This window comes from Phyllobates terribilis, unplaced genomic scaffold (genome assembly GCF_046119375.1).
Source record: "Phyllobates terribilis strain yellow unplaced genomic scaffold, ASM4611937v1 Scaffold_1__5_contigs__length_1240528914, whole genome shotgun sequence".
NCBI classification, from domain to species: Eukaryota; Metazoa; Chordata; class Amphibia; order Anura; family Dendrobatidae; genus Phyllobates; species Phyllobates terribilis.
Window position 1 is genome coordinate 396,831,025 of NW_027362761.1, and position 19,615 is coordinate 396,850,639.

Consider the following 19,615-nt stretch of genomic DNA (forward strand, 5'->3'; position numbering starts at 1 on the left):
TGGAGTATTAATTGTATTAAAACTGATGGGAATAGAATATTTATTAGGGATGAGCAGGTCTTTTGAGATTCGAATTCACCATATTCACGAAATTTTCCCAAAACACTTGGTTGGCAGCGAATAAATTCAAACAAATCTCAATACTGAAAAGCTTGTAATGGCTCAGAAAATATACGTAGGGGAGAGGAGAGAGAGAGAACCTTGCTGACCATAAGGGCTTACACTTTGCAAGTGAGAGAGAGAGAGAATCCCACTGATCATAAGAATTTACACTCTGGAGGAGAGAAAGAGAGGACCCTGCTGACCATAAGAGCTTAAACTTTACAGGAGAGATAAAGAGTATGACCCTGCTGACCATAAGAGATTACACTCTAAAGGATAGAGAATGAGAGTGACCTTGCTGACCATAAGAGCTTACACTTTACTGGAGAGAGAAAGAGAGTTACCTTGCTGAACTTAACAGCTTACCCTCTACAGGAAATAAAGAGAGCATCCCACTGACCAGAACAGCTTACAGTGTACAGGAAAAAAAGAGAGGACCCAGCAGACTATAAGAGTTTACACTCTACAGGAGACAAAGATTGGAACCCGCTGACCATAAGAGCTCACACTCCACAGGAGAGAGAGATTTACACAGTGACACTAGGGTTGGAAAGTGACTTTGGTGTACAAACTGTGCTCCACTGAAAAATGCTGATCTAAGATTGTCCAGGTACTGACCACAACAGTACAAGGTATGATAATCCATATGATGTCATAGCTACAGAGCATTATGGGGAGGCCCACACGGCAAAGCACAATTATGCTCTCCGATGCTTTAGCAGTGTGGGAAATAGTGTTGGGCAAGATTTTTTTTTTTGCAAACCATAAATCGAATCCCAAAATGTTTGAATTCGCATGAAACCCGCAAATTTAGGAAAATTTGACCCAAACTTGATTATTCGCGGATCAATCTGTTTATCTCTAATATTTATATATCTTTCTCATATACAAATAAAATTAACATGTCTCTAACAAATATTCACAATTTTTCTTGCAAATTACAAATGAGAGACCAAAATCTTACAGCAGAAAATTCAGTCAAGTACGAGCTATAGGTTATCCAGAAGCTATTCACAACTCTAAAGCTTCTATTTTCTGTTCATATTTCACAATGCTTTTTGATCCTTTGTAAGGGACAAGGTAAGCTTTTGTTGCCACCCCCATGTTCTGTTGCACTGAATTCCACTTAAATACCTAATGGGGAATGATCATTTTTAGTAAATGCAATTGAAGCTCTTTACAGAATTACTTATGAGAAGCCTTTATGATTTAGCAAGGCCTCAGCTGGCTGCCAGCAGAGGTTTAGGAATGTGTTCTCTATGGCCTGGTAGCAAAAGATGAAAAGGACCCAGAGCTGGCAAAAAAGCAAATAAATGCTTTGACTTTAACTAAAACATCATAATTTATGAGACTGCTTTCACACTCTCCAGCACAGCAGGAATAGATAACAGCTTTTGCTTCAGCACAGAATATTTGCTGCTTTTCAATGTGTACCTTTTATGCTGAGCTCCAAATGTCTTTCTTTTCGAATGTGAACATTTAATGTCTCATTGCTACAATAATATATGTATTCAGATCTTTTTTACAACAGAGCAGAGTTAGTGGGGGTTGGTTAGTCAGAAATATATAAAAGACTTATTGCTACTTTACCATACATTGGTGATATTTTTTATGTGTATAAGACATTCAGTATATGGAGTCGAGGTTTACTGGCCGAATGTTTACTATATTTTCTCTACATGATTATGGAGGCAGCGATCTTGCTCCAGTTGCTGTTACCATCATTCAGACATATTCTTTACAGCACCTTCATGGATCATAGTAACCTTATGATAAAGATAACTTCCTCTAAAGAACAAGAAAAATATACCTTTGTACTTTGTTAGCCATAGATAGAAACATACTAAAATTGGAGTCCTCAGTGGTTGATACCTTTTAGTGGCTAACTGAAAAGATGGTAACAAATAGCAAGCTTTTGAGACTACTCAGGTCTCTTCATCAGGCATATGTTTCCAAAGAACAAGAAGTGTCGGGTTGAAGTGAAAACTGTAAGAATTTTTTACATAGATTGTGACATGGAAAATGAAAAAATAAATTGTAAATATGTTTTACAAAAAACTTGATTAAAATAATGGGTCATTTTTTGATGACACATTACTATTACTTCCATGCTGCATAGTATGTGAAAGTAGAATTCTGTATTTCTCCATGACTTTCAGCCTTTTAGGACTGAATAACAATGAGATGAGTATTTGATCAGTCCCTTTGCTGAAGAAGTAGAAGTGCACAGGAGTGGCTTTCAGCTATGAATACACATCAGATCTGTAAACTACTTTGCTCATGTTTCAAGTGGATCAGATTGTGAAAAGCGGTTTCTTGGCAGTCACTTTGACTTCTAAACAATTCACATTTTGAAAAGTCCATTAGTTATGACTAAAAATAAACAGGCACTACATATTATCATGGTGTACACATAATCCACTTCATAAGCATAGAAGATACTTCCCTGCAGGGTCAATACTTGAAGACAAAAAAGGCCTTGTCCTAGCTCCTAAAGTATTTATTAAAGTATCATATGAAAAGAAAGCTTTTAACTGTTCTAGATATTGCATAATTGACTTTGTACAAAGGACAATGCAGATTAATGACCTTGTTTAAAAATGACTTTATTGGGGCCACTTATTCGTATTCTTTGGTGCTGCTCTCATTGTAGAAAAAAGTCTAAAGAACTGTTTTAAAAGAATCATAGAAATATTTTATTCACTTCATGCACTAAACAGATTTACATACAACTTTTGATTTCTTGGGACTAGTCAAAAGTATTGCTTTACTTTTAAGATGTGGTCCAATCCAAAAATGGTGGTAATCTTGCAATTTATAGAATTGAGACAATAATGACTAAATCCCTCTATATATATTAGAGAGCTGTTGGTCAAATGATGTTTCAGTTGATCATGCGTCCGGCAGCTACCTACACTGATACTTCCATACACAAGAGCATTTGTGACAGTGATATGTCTCTAGAGAACAAAAGGATCACCATCTGAAATCAGATGTATTCTTAACTCCCCTGACAATCATCTGCTAGGGGCCCTCATACAAATTGGACTGTCGGCTGAGCTCTTTGATATCAGTGGGTTTGGCTGCCATTATTTTATCCTGTACGAGGCCCCTTAGTACCTATGACCTAAAGCTACTAAAAATGTACTATTTTCTTCTAAAACTAAAACTAAAAGTCCCCTTCATATTAATAAAGATGTAAAAGATAAGACTTTATATACAGTAGAGCATGGCTTTCTTTCAAAACAAATACATGACAGATGTGTTTTCAGATGGATACCATTGACTTATAAGGAGGCCCATGATATTTCCAGTTCTTTAGCTATATGATATGTTTGTTCAATACATATATAACATTTTTGCACTTGCCTTGTACAATGATGACCAAAAGTTTTGCATTTTTTTTAAAAATGTGATTATTTCTGTCTGGTTGTTGTGATGCCATTTTCCTGGTGATTAATTGAAAGTGTGTGAAGTTGTCATCATGCAAGACCTTAATTTTAACCAAAATGCTTTAGAAGGTATGGTCATTTAATTAAAGAAGACTGACTGCCAAAAGTTTTGTATATACTATTTAATGATCACAACATAGAGAGTAATTCATGGTTTACCATGCCATAACTTAGTATTTTGTAGCACAACCCCTTGCTTTAATTACTGCACCACACCGACGGGGCATTGAAGCCACTAGGGCATTCAAGACATCTTGAGGGATCTTGCTCTGTTCCATTTTGCAAATCTGCAAACAATTAATCTTTATTGCTATTGGTACGAGTCCCAACTCATTGCTCTAACTCATCCCAAAGCTGTTCTATAGGGTGTAAATCAGGTGATTGGCTTGGCCATTGCAACAGGCAAACATTTTTCTTTGCTAACCAATTTTTGACTAAGTTGGATGTGTGCTTAGGATCATTGTCTTGCCGGAATTTCCATCCCCTGCCTACTTTGGTTTTACCATGTGGCAGCATTACATCTCCAGTATATCCCTGTACGTGGTAGCATTCATATTTCTATCAATTCTATGCAGTAGGTCAATGGCAGATGTGGAAAAGTAGCCCCAAACCATGACATTGCCACCACCATGTTTCACTTAAGGTACTTGGTACCTTACATCATTACGTTTTCCAATTGGGTGGTATATATAGAGCTTGTCATCACTGTCAAACAGATTGAACTTGGATTTATCCGACCACAACACCTTAGACCAATCTGTCTCTCTCCATTGGCTGTGTTCTTTGGCAAACTCAAGTCAGACCTTCCGGTTCCTTGCAGAGATGAAAGGCTTCTTGACTGGAACTGGTGAATTCAACCCTACTGCTCTTAGCTGTCGCACCACAGTTTGGTGACTCACTTTGACCCCATATTCTTAGTTCATTTCATGCAAATTCTGTACAACACTTTTATGGACAACAGATACTGACTTTTTCTTATTAATGTTATTAACTCCGGAAGAAGTTTTCCGTTGTCGTCCACTTCTAGGTTTGTCAGCTGTTCCATAACCTTCTTTTTCTTTAATATACGTGGCACTTGACTCTGAGAACAGTTTAATTCCATTTTGGCTTTTGCCTCACTTCACTCTCAGAATAATAAGCTTCCTGACATCTGGTGATAAAGTTGTCTTTGTCTTTGCCATGTTTTAACCTAAAAACCCACACAAAAAAAGAAATAATTTTAGGCAAAATTCGACTACCCATGACAAAATATGCAAACATTTGGCCCAGCAAATGTTGAAAACTAACACATAAATTGATTAAAACAATGTCAAACACAGTTTTCATCTTTATAGCTGACAATCATAGATCATACACTGAACATAAGTCAACAGTGTGATGCAGCAGCAAAAAGGCAAATACCATTCTGGGATGTTTTAACAGAAGCATACAGTCTAGATCACGTGAAGTCATTATCGGACTTTACTCCTCTTTGGTCAGACCTCATCTGGAATACTGTGTCCAGTTTTGGGCACCACATTTTAAAAAAGACATCGACAAACTGGAGCAAGTTCAGAGAAGAGCGACCAGAATGGTGACCGGTCTGCAAACCATGTCCTATGAGGAACGGTTGCAGGATTTGGGAATGTTTAGCTTGCAAAAAAGAAAACTGAGAGGAGACTTAATAGCTGTCTACAAATATGTCAAGGGCTGTCACATTGTAGAAGGATCATCTTTATTCTCATTAGCACAAGTAATGGGATGAAACTGAATGGGAGGAGACACAGATTAGGTATTAGAAAAAACTTTTTGACAGTGAGGGTGATCAATGAGTGGAACAGGCTGCCACGAGAGGTGGTGAGTTCTCCATCAATGGACGTCTTCAAACAAAGGCTGTACAGACATCTGTCTGAGATGATTTAGTGAATCCTGCTTTGAGCAGGGGGTTGGACCAGATGACCCAGGAGGTCCCTTTCAACTCTACCATTCTATGATAATCATTTGCTTCCGGTTTACTAAAATCATCAGAGAAATGGCATCACAATAACCTGACAGAGTTAATCACACTTTTTAAAAAAATGCAAACCTTTTGGTCGCCACTGTAAGTTATTAAATGGAAAAATCAAATTTGATGTTTGTAAAGAAAATCTTATGTGATACAGAACTCTAGAAATGCTGTAATTACTGCACAAGTAAAGCAGCTAGTGAGACTGATACGCTAAGGGCTCGGAAATATATTGCTTGCCTTAACCAACTTAAGTGACTGAGACTCAAGAGGAAACATTATGTGCTTTTTTCCTTTTGCGGAAAAGAACATGAAGCCATGTGTTGTTTCTCAGCACTGCAGTAGAGATTTGGGATTTCTATTTTTTCTAGCAAATATATTTTACAGCATTTTTTATAGCATTTAAGTTATGGTATAATTATTGGGCTCCTGATGAAATGTTTGCACATGAGCTTATAAATGGAGCATTGATTTACATTATCAATTTCATAGCTAAATTACACCAAAGCAGTCTCGCAGTACAAGACTTGTTTTGCACAACAATCTTCGAACCCTTTCAGATGTACATCTGCAATGGTTCTTTATAGCATCTTCTTAGCACAAAATGGTTTGACAGCGCGAAAGCCAGAAGAACGTTATGATCTGTTAATTTTTTCCATTAAGTATATTACCTATCTATGTAGAAAAGCTGAATGCTTTCCTCTAGTTCCCTTAATATTGAGCGAGATGCATAGGGTCCTGTTCTTTAGCCACCAAGCCACATTGCCTATCGACACAATGTAATTCATTACATGTATGGCGGGGGATACTGTTACTATGGAAGCAAGGAAAAGGAAAGCAGCAAGAGATGCTTTTAGCTGACCAGTCAACTGGATATTGAACAACTGTCTTTTCATGAGGAAGAAATAGATGGTAGTGAATAAGCTTGAGTCTAGTTTTCCAAGAAGCTGAACGATTTTCCCAAATCAATATAGCTCATCAGGCTTCAGAACAAAGGCTGCGGGGGATGCGACAGTGATTGAGGTGGTGATAGGTTCTTTTGTGTTTAAAAGCAGGCAGACCCAGGGGAAAGCTAAGTATGTGTTATGCTTTTCATTGCCTTCTGTGTGTATTTCTTTCAGAGGAGGTCTTCAAAGATCTTGTTTTTTCTGTGTATAAAGAATGCATAAAGGGAAGGAAGATCCCTCCTCCCTTTCTTTGTTAAAAAAAAAAAAAAGCATTGCCATTCAGTGTATTTCATTGGCTACATGGCTGCTTAGCCAGCTCTAAGTATAAGGACTAAAATAATAAACCACAATTATCTAGGCAATATATATTCATAAACACCCCATTGCCTGCCTTTTCATAAATGTTGTAAATGGCTATTTACAAATAATATGGGGAATTATACTGCTTAGCCCCTTCACTGCTTAAGGAGATGTAATTAATAAATGTCGAATAAAGTCCTTCCTCTGAGCCTCCTAGAGTGCAAGCCTATCTAAACCAGTAATTTTTAGTCCTTTCAGTGATTTTAATCTGTGCTTAGTACATTAACACCAGAGCAATGCGTCTCAAAGGTTTATGACTGTAGTAGCAGCAGCTCACTAGGGCATAAAGTGTTTCATTATGTTTCTCTTTGTCAGCTTTGCCCTATCTCCTGAGCTCCATTGCAGTACATTATTTGTTCAGATAAAGCCCAATGTTCAGGGTGACTAATCGCAGCACTGTGTTCCAGATGGTTTGATTACAGGATGTGGTTAAAATGACTTTTCAAACATTTGGCTCAGCAGTAGGGCTCTTAAAAATCTCCCTCAATCTGTTTCCAGTCACCTGACACATATGTACATGTAAGCATATATGTATATATATACAGTACAGACCAAAAGTTTGGACACTTCTTCTCATTTAAAGATTTTTCTGTATTTTCAAGACTAGGAAAATTGTACATTCACACTGAAGGCATCAAAACTATGAATTAACACATGTGGAATTATATACTTAACAAAAAAGTGTGAAACAACTGAAAATATGTCTTATATTCTTGGTTCTTCAAAGCAGTCACCTTTTGCTTTGATGACTGCTTTGCACACTCTTGGCATTCTCTTGATTAGCTTCAAGAGGTAGTCACCGGAAATGGTTTTCACTTCACAGGTGTGCCCCGTCAGGTTTAATAAGTGGGATTTCTTGCCTTATAAATGGGGTTGGGACCATCAGTTGTGTTGTGCAGAAGTCAGGTAAATACACAGCTGACAGTCCTACTGAATAAACTGTTAGCTGCTTTTTTCGTGTCATGATACAAATTCTAAGTGAAGAAAAATGAGTGGCCATCATTACTTTAAAAAATGAAGGTCAGTCAGTCCGAAAAATTGGGCAAACTTTGAAAGTGTCCCCAAGTGCAGTTACAAAAACCATTAAGCGCTACAAAGAAACTGGGTCACATGAGGACCGCCCCAGGAAAGGAAGACCAAGAGTCACCTCTGCTTCGGAGGATAAGTTTATCCGAGTCACCAGCCTCAGAAATCGCAGGTTAACAGCAGCTCAGATTAGAGACCAGGTCAATGCCACACAGAGTTCTAGCAGCAGACACATCTCTACAACAACTGTTAAGATGAGACTTTGTGCAGCAGGCCTTCATGGTAAAATAGCTGCTAGGAAACCACTGCTAAGGACAGGCAACAAGCAGAAGAGACTTGTTTGGGCAAAAGAACACAAGGAATGGACATTAGACCAGTGGAAATCTGTGCTTTGGTCTGATGAGTCCAAATTTGAGATCTTTGGTTCCAACCACCGTGTCTTTTTGCGTCGCAGAAAAGGTGAACGGATGGACTCTACATGCCTGGTTCCCACCGTGAAGCATGGAGGAGGAGGTGTGATGGTGTAGGGGTGCTTTGCTGGTGACACTGTTGGGGATTTATTCAAAATTGAAGGCATACTGAACCAGCATGGCTACCACAGCATCTTACAGTGGCATGCTATTCCATCCGGTTTGCGTTTAGTTGGACCATCATTTATTTTTCAACAGGACAATGACCCCAAACACACCTCCAGGCTGTGTAAGGGCTATTTGACCAAGGAGTAGAGTGATGGGGTGCTACACCAGATGACCTGGTCTCCACAGTCACCAGACCTGAACCCAATCGAGATGGTTTGGGGTGAGCTGGAAGGCAAAATGGCAAACAAGTGCTAAGCATCTCTGGGAACTCCTTCAAGATTGTTGGAAGACCATTTCCGGTGACTACCTCTTGAAGCTCATCAAGAGAATGCCAAGAGTGTGCAAAGCAGTCATCAAAGCAAAAGGTGGCTACTTTGAAGAACCTAGAATATAAGACATATTTTCAGTTGTTTCAACCTTTTTTGTTAAGTATATAATTCCACATGTGTTAATTCATAGTTTTGATGCCTTCAGTGTGAATGTACAATTTTCATAGTCATGAAAATACAGAAAAATCTTTAAATGAGAAGGTGTGTCCAAACTTTTGGTCTGTACTGTATATATATATATATATATATATATATATATATATATATATATATACACAGTATATTTATTTTTTTACCTTGTAAAAGGTACTTGTGATGTCAAATTTAAGTACTTTATTCATTCATGCCTCATTAGAGAACGGTTTCAATGTTTGCTTCAAGTATTTTTCTTAAAGGAATAATGCCATGTTAAAATGGTAGAAAAACTGTAGGGGAAAAAAAGCGCACAAAACCATCGAGTGATACACTTTTGTTTGCAATGACAGTAAAAGGAAGGTGCTCACCTGAGCAGGTTGTGTGCAGGGGCCCAACTCCTGTGGATACCTGAGAATAGCAGCTGCTGCAGCCTGGTGTACGGGGATGATCTCCTCCAGGATTTTGGAGCAATTTGGACAATAAAACAATATTAGTCTACGCTGCTGTAATGAAGAATCTTTAGGGCCAAGATGAGTTGAACATTTTTTTTTCACAATGCGTTTCAACGCTGGACTAGTGTGTTATTCAAGTGAAAAAAACAATTGTAATTATTTTTTTTCACTTGTAGAAAATGCTAGTCCAGCCTTGAAACGCGTTGTGGAAATAAAATCTGTTCAACTCATCTTGGCCCTAAAGATTCTTCATTACAGCAGCGCAGCCTAATATCTTTTTATCGTCCAAATTGGTAATCTCAAAAATCGTATCAGATTTGCATGCAGAGTGTTATAAAGCAAGAAAAACTGATCATAATGCTATACATTTTTGTGGGAAAAGTTTACGTAAAACTTTATTCATTGAAATCCCTGGTGTCTATATGCATATGAGTCTAGTGGGCGGCTCTATTGAGTGATTGAGAGTCTTCCCTGTATGACTTTGCATGCAGTGATAGCTGTCAATCACCAATGGGACCGCCCACTGGACTCATATACATTCAAGCACCAAGGATTTCAATGAATAAATTACAAGCTATACTGAACATTTCCCATTAAATGTATATGTTATTCTGCTCAGCTTTTCCTTCTCTATACCATGCTGTTAACAGATTTGACTACATGTACAATGTGACGGGTTCCCTTTAAACTTTATGCAGACTATTTATATAACATTACCTTTATTGTTTTACATTTGAATAATATCGTTTTTGACCCAGCTTTTATACCTACAGTTACATGGCATTTGTTACAGCTTGTCTTGGTATGTGTGATCTTTGCGGTTTTGATTTATTGTTTTACAAAGTGCCTTTGAGGGAAGAAAAGGTTAATTTGATGTATTTCCTTGCAAGGCTTACTATTGATCAAAACATTACCCTTCCTCCACTCATAGTTTTGTTATGTTTCAAGAAACCAAGATAATGATTTTTTTTTGTGTGTGTGAAATAAAGATTATACATGAAATGACATCACAGGTAGTTAAAGAAGTAGCCATTTTATTAGACAGAGCTTTGGTTTTTTCAACTGCGTTGACCACATTTTCCTATAATTTGATTTGATTTTTTTTTATTATTATTTAATAGCTATTGTTCATTCAAAGAAATGAGTATTTAAATACTTAATGTAATATATTACCAAAACACTGCTGTAATTAACACTCTTGGTCAAAAATAATGCATTAAGTACATATTTATTATCTGTATAAATAGCATATTCATGACAAACCTGTCTGGGTTCTAAAGGTTTACTGGAAATGTTTTTTATAGATTGTAGGAGCAAATATCTGTTATTACAGACAGTAGTGTTCTGGAGATATTTGACAAGCTATGATCATTGCTTGGACTGGACATTTGTGACATAGATATGCTTTTAATATTTTTCACACCTTGGTTCCTCTTGCTAAGCAATTATCACTCATGTCCAACAAGGTCATTAAAGGGTCATTGAGCTTAAAATACAAGTTATTGCAATTTGAGCACCATTACCTGCAAAAATATATTTTATATACAGTTTGCTTGTTTATATACATATATATAGTACTGTGCAAAGGTTTTAGTCAAGTGTGAAAACAATGCTGCAAAGTAAGTATGCATTGAAAAATAGAAAATAATTTTATAGAATTATAGTCAGGTATATAAGTAATTTTACCAAACATGTGATAATGCTCATCATTGAAATACAGTTATTAACTGAAACCGAAAAAAGTGTGTACCAGACTTAAAACTGGGTGAGGAACAGCCAAACTCTGCTGCAAAGGTTAGGGTGTCGAAGATAATTTCATGTCACATAACAAGATTGAGCACGCCAACAAGACACAAGGTAGATATTCTGAATCAGCAAGATGTCTGACAGGAAAAGATTTCAAAGCAGACTAGGGTTTCAAAATGTAGTGCTCAAGCTCTTTTGAAGATGCACCAAGAAATGGGCAACATTAAGGACCGTAGACACAGTGGTTGTCAAGTAAACTTAGTACAGCAGATGAAAACCACAACATGCTTGCTTCCCTTCAAAATTGAACAATGTCAAGCAATGCTATTATCTCAGGATTCGCAGCAACCAGTAGGATCCAGCTATAACCATCTACTTGGAGAAGATTAGTCTTAATTGCCATTTATAGAAGAATTGCAGCCAAAAGCCATGTCTTTGACTTGGAAACAAGGCTAAATGACTCAACTGTGCATAAAAACATTGGAACTGGGATGCCTAAAAATGGTAGCAGGTGCTCTGAAATGATGAATCAGAATTATACATTTTGGCTGCAATTGGAGGAATTTTTTTCATTGAAGAGCTTGAGAGTGGCATAATAATGAAGGTCTGCAGGCAGCAGTGATGCTTGGTGGAGGTTCCTTGCATCTTTGGGACTGCATTTCAGCAAATGAAAATGGGGATTTGGTTAGGATTAATGGTGTCCTCAATGCTTAAAAATACAGGCACACAAGGGTGGGTCATTTATATGGATACACCTAAATAAAATGGTAATGGTTGGTGATATCAACTTCCTGTTTGTGGCACATTAGTATATGGGAGGGGGAAAACTTTTCCAGATGGGTGGTGACCATGACGGCCATTTTGAAGTTGGCCATTTTGGATCCAACTTTATTTCTTTCAATGGGAAGAGGGTCATGTGACACATCAAACTTATTGAGAATTTCTTGGGCCAGTTGAATGGCCACCAAGGTCTCCCGATATGACCCCCTTAGACTTTTATCTTTGGGGTCATCTGAAGGCAATTGTCTATGCTGTGAAGATACGAGATGTGCAGCATCTGAAACAGCGGATACTGGTAGCCTGTGCTAACATTTCTTCTGCGGTGTTGCTATCAGTGTGTCAAGAGTGGGAGAAGAGGGTTGCATTGTCAATCCAACACAATGGGCAGCACTTTGAACACATTTGAACACAAGCGGTCATAAACTTGTAAATAACTCATGATAGAATAAATTTACGTTAAAACCAAGCACACCATTGTTTTTCTTATGAAATTCTCAATAAGTTTGATGTGTCACATGACCCTCTTCCCATTGAAAAAAATAAAGTTGGATCCAAAATGGCCGACTTTAAAATGGCCACCATGGTCACCACCCATCTGGAAAAGTTTTCTCCCTCCCATATTCTAATGTGCCACAAACAGGAAGTTGATATCACCAACCATTCCCATTTTATTTAGGTGTATCAATATAAATGGCCCTCCCTGTACAGCATGCAATACCATCAGGGAGCTGTCTAGTTGACTTCAAATTTATTCTACAGTAGGACAATCACTCCAAACATATGGCCAATGTCATTAAAAATTATTTTCAGTGTTAAGAAGAACAAGGAGTCCTGGAAGGGATAATATAGCCCATACATTAGTGGTTAGCACTGTTACTTTCCAGTGCTGGGGTTCTGGATTCAAATCCCACAGAGGTCAACATCTGCAAGGAGTTTGTATTTTCTTCCAGTGTTTGCGTTGGTTTCTTCTCACATTACAAAGACTTACTGACAGGGAATTTAGATTGTGACACCCAATGGGGACAGTGATAATGATGTTTGTAAAGCTTTGCGGAATATGATGACGCTATATAAGCAAAGAATAATAAATCATCAAGTGTGTGGGATTACTTGAAGAGATAGATGGATTTGATCAATTCTTTATTCACAGAAAATCTGTGGTTAGTTCTCCAAGATGTTTGGAACAACCTCCTGCCAAAACTGTGTGCAAGTGTACTTAGAAGAATTTATGCACTTTTGAAGGCAAAGAGAAGTCACACCCAATATTAATTTGATTTAGACTTCTCTATTGTTCTTTCACTTTGCATTTTAATTGCTAAAAATAAACTTTTGACTCTTCTAATTCTGAAATCATCCTTACGTTGCAGAATCTTATGTCTCTCCTGCTTAAGACTTTTGCACAATACTGTTTAAGTATATATGTATGTTTTTATATACATATATATATATATATATATATATATATATGTATGAGTATATACTGTATATATATTTATGACAGTACATACAGTATATATATACATGCATGTGTATATTTACATATATGTATATATATATATATATATATATATATATATATATGTATATATATATATACATATACAGTATATATCTTTAAAAGGGACCATATGGAAATATATATTATACATCTATCGAGAAGCCTGTGGAAATCAGCTCAATGAGATGTTCCTGGCTCAGCATAGATCTTATTTCCCATTTCTAACTGTTCTGCAGTAGTTTTTCCATCATTTTGGGAATATCAAATGTTTCTGATCAATGCAATGTTCAATATTTTCTCTTTAAGCATGACTTGAATACTGAACAAAAAACTTCTCCAGGACATAAACTTGAGGTATTTTTCAGCGAATTCCATCCACTCATCAACCACCTTATAAGTATGGGACCTCCTCACGCTCCCCAATACACATCAGGAAAAACAAATATTAATTTAAACTTTTTTTGAATGTATCCCTCATGGAAATATATGTAGTGGCCACTTTCAGCATATATATGGGAAGCCAGCTGACTGAAAGTATAAGGCTAACTTTGGTATTCTGCAGTTGTCTTTGTATATAACTATTTGTGTCTTTTCTATTTTATTTATTCTCAATCTTTGCAATCAGTTTTAATCTTTATGTAAAGTTAATGATGTTCACATTGTAAAAATTATAGACAATAAATTAAATAATAATATTTAGGTAAAACTAAAACATTAACAAAAAATGTTCCTTTTTCTAAGGCTTTAGCTACAGATCTCAGTCCAGCAGGTCACAGGGAATTGCTTGTGGAAAGCATTGACCAATCTCTGGTTGGCTTATGTTGAAAATATTGAAGCCCTCAGGGAAAAGGAAATAATAAAAGGCTTTTACTAAGGATTTAGTTTAAGTATTTGTGCAAGCTTTCTGTTTTATATTAGTCTTTGAATGCTCTTCTTGTTGTGTCTTTTATGTTTTCTTTCAAGCAATTTTCACTATACATATGTGCTAGATCAGAGACTTTGTAACACAGTTATTTGGTTTACTCTGTAGAGTTCAAAATGCATAAGGCGTATTCCTGTGCTATAAATATAAGAGGCTGTTGGTGTTTTTAAGGCACTCTAAGTCCTGAAACATTGTTGCCTGGAAAGCAGCTGTTCTAGATACTGCAAAATAGCTTTACACTTTAAGCTGAATATGTTCTAATGGTATTATCTTAACCATTTCTAAAAAGTATTTTACAATTTTCCAACAGCAAAAAAATAGAACTTAAATTAATGCAGCGACAGCAGCAAATTATTAGACATACTACTATTTAAATATATTTAAATTAGATTGATGAATTTGGACAGGATAAGGTGAGGTAGTTGCACCTTTGTGCTAAATTTTTGGACTAGATTTTGCATTATACTTTGAATGTGTAAGGCTAGGGTTACATAGCATATTTTGTCACACTATATAATAATTGGGAGGTTGCATTGCAACGTTGCATCTATTGATTGCCAGTTGACTTGTGTCGAGACCTGTGAATTTATATGGTTGTTAATTGGCTGTTTCCAAAAATTATCCCTGTTGGATTTTTGGAAACAGGATGCAGGTTACATTAACAGCAAAGACTTTAATTCCAGTCACATTCAGCTCGGATGTGCGTCATGTAAGTGATGTGTTTTTTTTTTTTACAGACAAATCACATCTCAAAAATATTCTCACAATAGAAAGTCACAGGCAAGCTGCACAAGGGTTTTTGCTTCTGTGACTTCTACAAAACTTGCCATTGTGTGACAAGAGACATCAAGTATCCCTATTGCATAGTAGAAATAACAGACTATTAGTAAAATCTCAAATACCATTTTCAAAATAAAGCATGAAGTTACTGTTGGCTAATGAGATTGTTTGTATTGGTAATGAAATTTATAGTTTCAGATATGTTTTATTCTTTTACTATCTTGAATAGGTTTATTTTACAGTTTTACTAGACAGTTTGCCAATTTTAGTAATGTAGGTTTGTATATTGAATGCTGAAATAAAATGAACCCAAATGAAACATGCTGTGCAACACAAAGACAAAAGCAAAAATGTGCATCTCAATCAACCTAATTAATTCCTGCTACTGTTTATTATGTCACATATTTGCAAGTTTTTAAGGTTAATTATATCACTTTTACATTCTACGTTCACTGTACATTTACATCAAGTAGTAAACTTATGAGGCATCTAATTTAATTGGACAACACATCAGGTCACAAGTTGGAAAAATCTGTGTAATATTTTAGACCAGCAGAACCTATTGTGAGCACATTGGACATATATAATAAAAGTAAGAAGAGCTCAATTGTGATGTTAACAGATAACATAGGTGAGCATGATATTTGTTTTGACAAATCAGAGTATCAATATAGGCTATGCACAAAAAAAATAGTCCAAAAAATCTGGGTCACATATTCAGTATAAAGGTGAACACCTTATTATTGTCTGCATTGTTTGCTATAGATAAGATCTAAGTGATTTTTGCCCTGATGAAATTCCTTTATATTGAGCATTTTTAGCATATAAAAAGGGAATCTGTCAGTAGGATCTACCCTCTTAAGCCTTCTATATGGGCCAGACATACCTCTCCTCGAAAAACTGCCTCCAGAGCTTTTTTTTTAAATGAAAAGTGGCATTACTAGTGTGAGACATGTAGATCAGGAGAACAGAATGTCAGTCATTACATGGCTCACACTAGTAATGCCCTTTTTATTTACAAATTTACAATGAACTTTGGAGGCAGATTCTCAGGAAGATCAGTGTCTGGCCCTTGGATCTTAATAGCACATTTACATATTGCAAAAAATTGGATTTCTACGAAACCATTCATCGCATTGCAGATATCAAAGTAACATCTTATTCAACTTTCTATCACCTACATGTCCATATAGACAGCTTAGGAGGGTTGACCCTACTGACAGATTCCCTTTAATACTAAATAATATTTTGGGGATTCGTAATATCTTTGTACATGTAATATAATCATTCTTTCTATAAAGAATATATAAACCAATTAAATTTTAAATGCCTAATATTCTTTTAAAATAATGTTCATTCTCTTTATGGTTAAATGAAGAACTTACTTTGTGTTTTTTTTCTTTTTTTTTTTCAGCCAGTACTTAGATGTACTATTTGACTGTTAAGTGAAAGCAATTATGTGTAATAATAGTAACACTAAAAGGTAGTGTTTTACAGCAGGACATGGCAAAAATATTTCCTGCTGTCAATTCTATCTCGATTGTGCATACATATATACAGTTTCCTGTGGGTTTTTGACTGAGGTTGCTAAAACCAAAAAAGGAAGCAAGCCAACCACAGCTACTAAAACATAGTAAACTGAATCTTTGAAAGTGCTCATAATCTGAGAAAATACATAAACTTAATAGAATTTTCTTTTTATATGCAGGTGTTCTAGTTGTGAATGTCACATGGCGGAATAAGACATATGTTGGTACTTTATTAGACTGCACAAAGCACGACTGGGCTCCTCCAAGGTAAGCTAGTGACTATCAATAATGCCTACTACTCCCTAATTTGTGATAATTCAATCCTAAACATGATAAACATTTTTTTTACATATTTTATTCGACTCTATATGTTTTAGAAAATATAAACTATAAAACTTTATATAAAATAATTGAATATAATTCTAAATTTGGAATTTTATTTGTAGATTTTGTGATTCGCCAACAAGTGATCTTGAAATGCGTGGAGGTCGTGGTAGAGGGAAACGGGCAAGGTCTGCAGCCACAGCAACAGCATCTGCCCCAGGCAGTGAAGTAAATTTTCCAGAAATTAGAGGACTTCAAAATAAAAACAGAGGTGGGGCAAATGGGAAAGGGAGGCGTGGAAGCATTAATACAAGTGGACGTCGGACACCACCAAATTGTGCCATTGAGGATATTAAAGCGAGTCCTTCACCTGTTGGTAAAAGGAAAAGTAGGCCTGCAATGGAGCTAGACCTGACTTCCAGTTCAGAGGACAATAAATCAGGGAAGAGGGTTCGAACTAACTCTCGTAGCATGCCAACTACCCCACAGGGAAAAAATGACTCTTTTTTGGACCAAGGCTGCTCTTCTCCAGTTTTAATAGACTGTCCACATCCAAATTGCAACAAAAAGTATAAGCACATAAATGGACTTCGTTATCACCAGGCACACGCACACTTGGATTCAGACAACAAACTGGAATTTGAGCAAGACAGTGAGGATAAAGTTTCAGATTGTGAGGAAGCACTAAGCAATGTGGCACTTGAATGCAATGAATCAAGCACAAGTTTGGATCAATTAAAAGCGCCCATGTCTCCTGGTTTACAAAGTGCTCCTGGTACACCAAAGGGCAAAAGAGAGTTGGCAAACAATTGCACCAATCAAATTAGCAATTCAAAAACTGCCAAAACTTCCGGAAAAAAGAAAGGATTAAATGTAGAACTTAATAACCTTCCTATTATATCTAACATGTCGGTTACACTGGACAATTGTGCATTAGATGGCAGTCTTACTGTAGAAATGCCAAAACTGGAAGCAGAGGGAATAATTGATAAGAAAAATGAAAAGAATAAAAAATCAAACTGCAAGGTTGATAAAAATCTTTCAAAGCTGAAAACCACGAGGCCAATTGCTCCAGCGCCAGCTCCCACACCTCCTCAATTAATAGCGATTCCTAATGCAGCATTTACAAACACTACAACAGGCACAATGCCAGGATTACCGTCTTTAACTACTGCTGTTGGCCAGGCAACACCAAAGAGTCCCCCATTAAAACCTATTCAACCAAAGCCAACAATTATGGGAGAGCCAAGCAGTGTAAATCCTTCTCTTACATCACTTAAGGACAAAAAGAAAAAGGAAAAAAGAAAATTAAAGGAGAAGGAATGTAAAGAAGCACTAAGTCCTCAAGAGGAATCTAAAATTTGCAAAGTGGAAGATTTAAAAGGATCCCCCAAGGATTTATCTGGCCATTTTTTAAAAGAACATATTAATAAGAGTGATTCTATTACTAATGGACTGGCAGAAACTCAAGAAAGCCGAATGGCTAGTATTAAAGCTGAAGCAGATAAAGTGTATACATTTACAGACAATGCACCAAGCCCATCTATTGGAAGTGCCTGCAGGGTTGAATGTAGCACTGTGATAAATGGACAATCTACTATTGCACCATTGCACGTCTTGACACAAAATGGTGGAGATAGTTCTACTACGAAGACAAATAGTCCAGCATACTCTGATATTTCAGATGCTGCTGATGATGGGGGCTCTGACAGTAGGTCAGAAGGTATGCGGTCAAAGACTAGCTCTCCCGCAGATATTTTATGTAATAAAGACAATCTTGTTAAGGGTCAGTCTACACCCATTTCACAATCATCTCAAGTAAAAGAATCTCACTCTCCGTACTACCATGGTTATGAACCTTACTATTCACCGTCTTATGTGCACCCTGGCCAGGCCAATACTCCAGTGAATGGAATTGGAATCACTAACCAGGGAGGAAAATGCAAAAAAGAGGTAGAAGAAGAAGTTGAAAAGAAAGAGAAGACTGAAAGCTTAGATGCTAAAAAAACTGAAGCAAATGCCAGTACCTTGCCACCTCAACATCAGTCTGTCATTACACAACGACACCCTGCACTAGCCCAGTCACTTTATTATGGACAGTATGCATATGGTCTCTATATGGACCAAAAGTCTCTAATTGCATCAAATCCAGCCTATAGACAGCAGTATGAAAAATATTATGAAGACCAGAGAATGGCTGAGCAAAAAATGACACAAACAGGAAGAGATTGTGAGAGAAAACTTGACAATTCACCTAAAGAGCTAGTAAAAGAAGACATAAAGCTAAAGAATATGCCATCATCTACAATTTCGAAAGCACCTTCAACTCCAGAGCAAGTTAAGATTAACACAAAAATTACCATATCCAATAAAACAGAAGATCCTGTAAAATCCCAGCTCCTACCAAATCATCACCAAGTTCAGTGTGATAGCTATAAGGCAAAACAAATGGAAAACCATCAGCTTATAAAAGAGGCAGTGGAAATGAAATCTGTCATGGACTCTATGAAACAAACTGGAGTAGATCCAACTGTAAGATATAAACAGGTAAGAGATCAAAGTAAAGTAAATTCTGTGTTTCATTATATTACATATTGTCTTTATAAATAAAGATTGTAGTCACTGTGCAATAAAGGTTGAATGCAAGTTTACATTTTCATGTAGAACTAAA

The 19,615-nt window shown here is 36.5% G+C and overlaps 1 protein-coding gene across 9 annotated transcripts in view; it reads left to right on the forward strand.

Annotated features, from left to right (window-relative positions):
* ZNF608 (zinc finger protein 608) overlaps window positions 1-19,615 on the forward strand; it is a 168,673-nt gene that overhangs the window by 141,004 nt on the left and 8,054 nt on the right. For all 9 annotated transcript variants that reach the window (XM_073676742.1, XM_073676725.1, XM_073676753.1 and 6 more), the window contains 2 exons: window positions 16,800-16,887; window positions 17,067-19,491. In XM_073676742.1, the coding sequence (XP_073532843.1) occupies window positions 16,800-16,887; window positions 17,067-19,491 (2,513 nt within the window). The remainder of the gene's footprint in view (window positions 1-16,799; window positions 16,888-17,066; window positions 19,492-19,615) is intronic.